The following is a 9,160-nucleotide window of genomic DNA, read 5'->3' as shown; positions in this document are numbered from 1 at the left end:
TTCTGTGCACCAAGGCTTATTAAATTTGGGTTAGAAAAAGTCCAACGAGAGGGTGCATTGGTTATTCACTTCTGTGTAACAAACTACCTCCAAATTACTGAGTTACTACAATACAATACAATACAATACAATACAATACAATACAATACAATGACCTGTCTTGAAGTATATACAGATCAGGAGTTTGGGAGTGGCTTAAGTAAGCCATATCCTGACTTTTCAGTGAAGTTGCAGGCCTGTGTTGTAGTTGCTGAAAAGTGTGAGGGCAGCTGAGGATCTCCCGAGATAACTTGTGTGGGTTTTCCTTAGCGTCTCTCCGGGTGGATTTCTCCAATGGATGGATTTCTCCAATGGATCACTTGATATGGACATTCTTATCTCTCGGCATGAATGTTTTAAGGGTATGGGAGCCACAGAGGCTGAAGGAGACAGGATGGTGGAGGAAGAGACAGACAGACAGACAAAGACAGAACTACAGACTTCTTTCTCATGGTTGCTTTTAGATATGCTTTCTCTCTGAGTCCAGGCTCACATTGCAACTAAGTAGCTTACACTGGCCTTGAACTGCTATCTTTCTATTTCAGCATCCTGAGGGCTGGGATAACAAATCTTTGCCTCTACCAGAAACTGACCTAGGAAATGGTATACCATCACTTCCACTATGTTCTACTGGGCACACAGGCCAATGCTGGTACAGCTGGTGCATGCTTTGACTAGGATGACTGGGGATGGCCTAGAGTTGAGGTAAGTTGGAAGACATAATTCATGGTCTTGGTATGAAATGTTGGGGACATGAGATTATAGCATGTGGTATGGAATAATATGAGCTACTGTGTTTGAATACTTACTGCGCACCAGAAACTCTTCTGAATACTTTGTGCAAAAACTAGGGTTAGGGTTAGTCTCTGGCATGCAGCGAGCATTCAAACATGTTAGCCAGCCGTGCTCTGAGCACTTTGCATGCATTCGAACATGTTAGCAAGCTGTGCTCTGAGCACTTTGCATGCATTGTCTCACTTAACTCTCATGACAGCCGAGTGGGCCAGGCGCTGCTCCTACCCTGTGTGGAGGGAAACCGCGAGGCTGATGGGGGAGTAGGAACGCTGCTGTTTGACTGGCTTTTCAGGACAAGGAGACAGAATGAATGTGGAAGACAAAAACTGATGATAGCATCATTGTCCCATGAGACTTAGCTGGCTGATAGGCCAGTTCCTTAGCTTCCATCCCAGGGAGTGCGAGGACACTGGCTGAGCAGATGCAGCCCCGATACAGAGGCAGACAGGCCATTCTAAAGCACCTCACATGCAATTCAATGCAGTGGAGACTAAGCCCTGCGTTAAGGTTTTCTGCAGCTGGGAAAGCCTAAGACAAACATGGGGCCAGCTCATCAGACTTCTAAACTGGATAGGCTGCATAAAGTCACGCATGCTTCTCATTCATAGCGCTTCTCAGTACCCACAGATGGTCCTAGGTCGTTCCTCCCCGAGCCAGCGCTGTTTCCCTCCACACATCCCTGACATTCCTCTCCAACGGAAGAGGCCTGTTCACCTTTCCACTCTACTAAGATTTCCTCCTTGATCGTGCCACACCTGGAGTAACACATGCCTCAGAGTTTGATAATTTACTTAATGTCAACAAAAGAGAAAGGGGAAAGCAAGCCGTGGAATTGCAGGCGCAGAAGTGGAGAGAGCCAACTTGGCCTGCAGGACCCAAGTTCCCAGAAGGTCCTTCCTGCCTCCGCAGCCTCCACCTATCCACCTAGCAAGCAGAGTTTGGAGAGGGCCAGGCTGTTGTAGTTCCTTGAACTTCTCTGAGATGGCGGGACAAACCATCCCAGAATGCAGACAGCGCTCTGGGTTAACCAAGGATTGATTGCCTTACTGTTGCTGGAAGGAGGCAGCCAAGCCTAGCCTAGTGGATCTGGAGCGTCTCCAGCACCCGGGTGGGGCACGGAGGGAGCGCCCAGTCACTCACCCCGGCATGTGGGCGCGGCGGGGCGGGCCAGGGCTCTGAGCTGGACGCTGAGGTCCTTCTGGGCCCTAGTGTTTGCCCAGCCTGCCCTCTTGGCTGGGTCTCAGCCGGTCCTCCCTCCTTTTCCTGGACAGCTGCTGGAGGCAATCTGAAGGTGGCAGGTGCTTGGGCCACCTTGCTCAGGGTCCTGAACAGGTAGGTGACCCCGGTGAGCGGGCAGTAGGACCCGGGAGGTGGGTCTCCAGCGCGAGGGAAATAGCCCAGGGGCCAGGGCTAGAAGGGTGGTGAGACCCTGGCCCCGCGCCTGTCCCCTCCGGTCCTTCCTCCACTGTGCACCGGGCGGGCTCAGGTGCCCAGCGGAACCGGCGAGCGCGGCGGCGGCCGGTGTCCGGTGTCCTGTATAGGGTGTCCAGTGTCTGCAGCCTCGGCCGGGTGAGTGGTGGCTGGAGGATAGGGGAGCTTGCCGCGTGCCTCCAGTGGGAGGAGAATCGGTGGCGACTTGGCGCCTTTCGGGGGAAATTGTGGGGTCCGGGCAGTGTGTGTGCACACACGCGGTGAGTGTTTACACCGGTCGGGGGCAGGTGCAACCGACAGAAGCCACCTGCGAGGGTCTGGGTCCGCTGCAGTTGCTGGGTCCCGGGCTGCAGTACCGGCCAATCAGCACCGATCCAGGGGTCTCTCCTGACCGGGAAACCTTCCACACAGAGCCCTGGAAACCGGTTTCAGCCCACGCAGAACTCCACGAGCGCATTCCGGTGCAGGGACACCCTAGCGCTGGCGTCCCCACGTGATACAGGGAGGGGCGAGTGGTGTCCCCCTCCCTGCGGTTCTGGATCAAGGCTCAATCCAGAACCCAGCTCTAGACAGCTGAGCCAATCCCGGGCCGCTCCTGTCCCAGGGCTTCATGGGTCTTAGGTGTTTGTAGGTTTTCTCAATGATGTCTCTCTTCCCTATGGTCAAAGAAGCAGTGTAACTGCTCCTTCCTCAGCTCTCCGACAAGCTTCTCTCTGCCTCTGTAACAAAACAGTGTAATTATGAATAATTTTTAAATTTAATTAATACATACTTAAGTGAAGATTTGGCGCGACTTTCTAGGTACTTGAGAACTTTTACAAAGCATCCAACAGCTTTCCCCATTTGCAATTGATTTTATTCTCAAAATCATCACAGAAGCGAATAAGAAAAAACTGAATAAAAAACCCAAAGCCTGAAGAAAGATGTTTAAAAGATAAATCGAATTTAAACTAGTTCTTAACTTTAGGGATATACTTGGTATACACCCCACATTATTTTTTGTGATAGATTGGGCTGTGGTTTGGGTATTATTATTATTATTTATTGGGCTCCATATTAATTACAAACACAATTGTGTCATAGAAAAACAGAACGTGTGAAAGTCAGACCAGATCTTTAGGTATCCTGGGAACTTAACCAAATTTAGAACTCTTTAGAAAGTTTCAGAGCAAGCGACAGGTGTGGGCTTGTCGCTGCTTATCTGTCCTTTTCAAGAACAGCGCCCAGGAGAAGACCAACAGGTTGGTGGCGCTGCGCTTTGTGTTGCATCTCGGACAATTGCACTCAGAATGACACCAAACATGCCTGGGTGGCTGGGTGTCAGGAGTGAGTGTCCCGTCGGAGTTTTTCTAAGAAAACCCCCGGCTGGTTCATTTCCTCCTTTTTATTTCCTGTACTTGTCTCGGTAACTTCAAGGTAGATTTTTATGTCACAGTCCACGACTTACAAAGATTCCTAGACTAATTTCATGGATTGGGGAACTGAGTCCAAAGATGTCAAGTGACCTCCCGACATCACTGGAGGCGAAGCTGGGAGTCCGAGGTGGTGTCCTTTGTGGTATCCCATGAGCAGGCTGGGATGGGGGTTTGCCGTGGGAAAGCCTTGAGGAGAGTCCTCCGGAGTGACTCGTCAGTCCAGTCTGGTGCTCATAGGCAACACCCACATACACTTGCTACCTGAGTTTCCTTCGTACCCTTCCAGGACACCAGGAACCCCTTGTCTGCTTTTCAAGAATGATTAAGCTGGCCCTGGTGTCAGGGTCTATAATCTCTGTTATGTGTTAGACAGAGGCAGTCAGTATAGAAGGCCAAAACCTGCTTACTCTAGAGTATATTCAAAACTGGCCTGAGCAACTTAGAGTCTGTCTCGAAGTATAAAACTAAAAGAGGGCTTAGCTGTAGCTCGGCTGCAGAGAAATTGCCTAGCATGTGCAAGGGACAGGGTTTAATCCTCGGGACTACAAAACAAAACTGATTAATCAAACCTCAGTGCCTGAAGTCCCTGCTGCACAAGGCAAAACAAAAGGAGTTTGTGAACCTCTTCACAGAGTGCCACGGAATGGGCACTGGGGACACAAAGTATCTAACTGGCAAGCCCAGAACCAGAGGGAAGCCAGTGTGGCAGTCAGCTCCGCCTACTTCCTGGGTGGGGTGTTTTCTTCTCTGGCCTCCTCTAAGCTTATCTACAGTTGATTAGGGTTGGGCTTTTGCACTTGTTAAGGTATCTCCACATTTTCAATTCTCATCCCAGGGAGATTTTCTAGTCTTTGTTTTGCAATGTTAAAAGTGGAATCATACTTCTGGGCTCATGAGTAAATTTGTAGCAGTCAGTCAATGCAGTGGATTCAGTAACTGCCCTGCTTCAAGCCTCCTGGCTGTCCATGTCTTCCTCACCTGTAAAATGGGACTGGCCTCTTGGAGTCAGAGAGTGGACAGGGTGAGATGACTTTTGCTAAGTATTCAAGTTGAGTGCCTGCAAGAGTTAAGTGCTGATTCTCTAATCAGCGGACTCTGGGCCAGGGATGAGAGGAATGCACCCTTGGCTCTTGGAGATGTTGATTTTCAGTTCTCTCTGACCCTCTAATACTGTCCATGTGATTATAGACTGGGGCTAGAGCAGAGGCTATAGAGCTCATCTGTCCTGTTCTGTCCCGTACTGTGGGCATCAGCCTCTGAGGTCACGGAACGCAGCTGTCTATGAATGCTCCCGGAATGTCAAGGAGCCGTTTATTTACTTACTCCTTTACCTCAAGACCTTGGAGTCCCGTGTGCCAAAGATCCAGATTCTTTCTGTGGGAGAAGAATATCTTCTATAAACTCTTCCTTTAGAATGGTCTTGGTTTGATCTATTCTGTGATGGTGTGCTGGAGTCAAAATATCACAAGACATCGACTCTACATTGTATAACCCCCGTGGAAACCATTGCAAAGCAGTATGCAATCTTACCTTGGGGCCCTGACGGGGGAGGCCTGACATAGTTACAGTCATGGTGTCCCTTTTAGTGCTGTTTAGCCTTCCTCTTAGTATCGTGTTCCATTGAATTCCAGTAGTTAAGTGCTGTGGGAAAGGCTAGGCAGCAGGTAGGAACAGCACGCGGAGCTTCAAGGCCCTGTTGTACGAGGAATACTTAGTGAGTCTGAATGCTGTCGAGGTACTGAGCAAGCTTGTCTCAAAGGACTGCAGATTTCTTTCTAATGATAAAAGTGCAAGAGTTTGGGGCCAGGACTGGGTGGGAAAATAGGGCGTGAGGGTAAATTAGGATTCCACATGCAGTGGCATCTAATCCCATTGTTCTTCTGCTGGGATGAAAGGTGCAATCAGGAGACTCCCCAGAACTTTCCAGTCACCTAGCACGGTTGGTCTACAAAGTGCTTAACAAGAAAAAGAAATCTTTTTTCAGACAAGGTGGAGCACCCGAGATTGTTCCCTGTGGTATACATATGTGTATATATGTGCATTTATAATGCATGCATATAATGGACAGACAGTCTGAAGGTTTGGCATCGGAAAACATCAAATCACATAAAACTAAGTAAAATAGAGCTAGAGGAAGCACCACCTGTGGTGCTGCTTTTGTGACACCAGGCTTGCCCAAGTCCTCAGCTTCTCTCTGAAGGAACTGCCTGATAAACTCATAAATCAAAGACAGAGGCCAGTGACCTCTGCTTCCCCCAAGTATCCACCTGAAACTTCTGTCGCTAAATTATGTTCCTGGAAAGAACTGGTAATCTTCCAGAATGTTCATGTGTGTTCTCTTTTGTGCTTGCACTGCTCTCCTGGCTCTGCGGGGCTATCTGGAAATGTCCTTTGTGAAAGAGAAAGCACAGAGTCCTGTCTATGCAGTGCTGGAGAGACGGGAAGGAGGACAGCAGGCTTTCATTTTATTCCTTCTTTTGACTCCGCTGAGAATGGCTCTGTTCCTCTGAAAATATCTCAAATGTGATATTTTCTTTTGAAATTTGGGGAGGGTATTATTTCCTCTTGTGACCTTTGGTTATTGTTATTGTTGTTGGTTCTTTTCAGCCATGCTGTTGGCAGTTGGGAGGCCCTGATGTGTTTTGGGAGGAGGCCGGACAAACCTCTCTTAAATTTCTGTTTTCCTGAGATCAGCGTGTTCAAAGTTAGTGTTTTCCTGATAAAGTATCTATTATGGAATAGAGGTTATACAGACTCTTAGTCAAACATTACCTTGGCTTTTTCTCCTCTTTCTCTTTGAAATAAAAAACTATATTGTGTTCCCTCCTGGCTTTCTCTACTAGCCTGCTTCCTTCTAGAATCTGTACATTTTATTGCCTGATTTGGGCTGTTATATTCTTTGCAGGTTTGTCCACTGAACAGCGTTTAAGAAAGAAACCTCTCTGCTGAGTTCCTGTCCCAGTGGATCGTTACTGCCAGGTGTGCCACGCTCTGGGAAGGTCCGTGGAGGTGCCCAAGTCACAGCCTGCCGGTGGCATACGTCATTTCCAGAAGTTTCTTCTGCAGGTGTAGGCAAGCATGCTGAAACAGATACTGTCAGACATGTTCATAGACCCTGACCTGCTGGCAGAGCTCAGCGAAGAGCAGAAGCAGATCTTGTTTTACAAGATGAGGGAGGAACAGATCCGACGATGGAAAGAGAGAGAAGCAGCCATGGAAAGAAAGGAGTGCTTGCCAGTGAAATCCAGACCAAAGAAAGGTAAATGTATCCGCCTCTGCGTTGCGACTGTGGTAGCAGAAGTGCTGCTGCTTCTGCTGTGAGGTTGCTGTGAGGGCTCGCATATCTCACTAGCTGGCCACGTATGAGCTGCGACTGTGTGGCCCGATCTATGCTACTCAACCCCTTAAGTCAGGTTGTTAGCTGGAAGCCTGCATCGGCTCACACGTAAACACAGAAAACTTACCATGCAGTATATATGTTTAAGTCTTTTCTCTAAAATCAGATGATGATTAAGGTGTCATGAAGTCGGTGCTGAGGAACGGAGGTGTAACTCAGTGACAGAGCACTTGCCTAACATGAGATTATCATGTCCATCCCAGCACCTCCAAAAAACAGGAAGCCTCCTCAATCTCGACTTGTGGTGCCTTGAGGAAGGCCTTTATCCCCCTTAGCACTTTACCACCACAATGCAAAGTACGTTTGCAGCAATTATACAGCTAGTGTGACTATGTGTCATCAACCTCAGGTACTAAAAGTGACCATTTTAAAGAAATGCCTGTTAAAATGCAAGGAACTTGCTTAAAGAAAGCAAATGGCAATCGTGCATATCTTTAGTGTGAAATAATCCTCAAATGGTCTTCTTCCTGGCTGAACGAATCCCTAGGAGTTTGAAAGGGTTCTTTTGAGACCATCAGGGGAGAAACTCTTTATTCGTTTTGACCTAAATGTATACTTGCACAGATATAGAAAATACACATTAATCCCCCCACACACACACACACAGAGTCTGCCATGGATCAGGACTTAACTAAACACATACACATGTGCACACACTCTCACATACAGGCACACAGTTTTCAAGGTCACTCACTGAGATATTCATGCTTAATTTCTCTTCATTTTTTTTAATAAGCTAGGAAAAGTAAAAATTTATAAGACCGCTCAGGATTTCAATAGTTGAGAAAATCCCACTGGCGTGATTGCCAGATACACAGATTGGAAGTGGAAATCAGTTTAGTGGCCTTTGCCTCCTTACTGTAACTAAAATTCTTTTTATGAGATCTATATGCTGATAAGAAAAACAAATATGAGTATTTTGATTATTACCTGATACAACACACGCAGTTTAAGGGCTGGGGTATAGATCAGGGTGACGGTGCTTACATGGGCAAGAGGCACTACCACAACAGCATCACACCAGTAACCAAAAAGTCCTGGGTATGACATTAAAAAAAGAGCATAGCAATATCTTATTGGTGATTTCAATGCTCTGTGAAGCACGTACCTTGTGTCTTATCCTCCCAAAATATTTGCAGTGTTAGTATTAACTGTCCAGTGTTATAGGACAAAACAAGCAAATATAACCCTTAGGGATCTTATGCATGGAAAGTTGCATGCGTGCTCAGGTCTGTGGGATTGCACATTGCACTGTCCAGATTGCAACTTTCCCTTCAAGCAGTAATGGTGAGCTGAAGCATTGGGGTTGGCTGACCTGTTCTTCTCCTTGCGTCCCCAGGCGCGGTTTATCAACCAGTTCAGCTCCTCCAGGGCACTCTGCTCATTGGAAGCCTGATCTGTTCTAGTGGGGTGACTTTGGGACTGTGAGACAGGAAGAGTGTTTGTGCCTGGTCCCTTACTAAATTGTGGCCTTCTCCAATTTACTGAGTGGCTTTCCTTCATATAACAAAATTATTCCAATTACCTTGCTTAACTGCTTCCTTGCAGAGTTTTGAATACACCTTTAAAAAAATTACCTTTTTAGTTGAATGGCTGTAGAAGTAGTCTGCTAATATGCTGACATAAAACAGCAGAAGTTTTCTCAATATTGCTTATCAGATGCTTATTACTCCTTTGAATCCATTAACACTTGGGGAAAGGCACTGTCATTAAACCAGTTCTTCCCATGACCAGAAAGCAGGAAAAAAATGTCCATTTTCTCTAGAAAGCAAGTGCTTCTCTTATTTAACCTTGCCAGCCTTTGGAGCTGAAACCACAGTGGTCCAAAGTGGCATCGTGGTGCCCAGTCGCTGCCCAAGGGCACTGTCTGTGCTGTGGACTTGCTAAGCCTGGAAGCATCATGTTTGGCCTCCCAGGCTTGTCTTCGTCTGTCTGGCATCCTACCTTTCCCAAGCCCTGCCTGCCTCCAGCTCGTACCAGCCTACATGCTATTCCTGCTCACAGTTCACAGCCCAGCCATGGCTTTGGAGGTTGCCCTTGTTACTGAATCTGTCTTATCCCCATTCCTTTCTTCCATTGTCCT

General features: G+C 47.4%; 1 protein-coding gene across 1 annotated transcript in view; it reads left to right on the top strand.

Annotated features, from left to right (window-relative positions):
- The first annotated feature begins 2,056 nt into the window (after nucleotides 1-2,056).
- Nucleotides 2,057-9,160, top strand: part of Sh2d4a (SH2 domain containing 4A) — a 67,803-nt gene continuing 60,699 nt past the window's right edge. The window contains exons 1-2 of the mRNA XM_057752482.1: nucleotides 2,057-2,166; nucleotides 6,586-6,939. Of these exons, the coding sequence (XP_057608465.1) occupies nucleotides 6,759-6,939 (181 nt within the window). The 5' untranslated portion in view covers nucleotides 2,057-2,166; nucleotides 6,586-6,758. The remainder of the gene's footprint in view (nucleotides 2,167-6,585; nucleotides 6,940-9,160) is intronic.

Source organism: Chionomys nivalis, chromosome 20 (assembly GCF_950005125.1).
Source record: "Chionomys nivalis chromosome 20, mChiNiv1.1, whole genome shotgun sequence".
Taxonomy (NCBI): domain Eukaryota; kingdom Metazoa; phylum Chordata; class Mammalia; order Rodentia; family Cricetidae; genus Chionomys; species Chionomys nivalis.
This window is presented reverse-complemented; position numbering and strand designations above follow the sequence as displayed.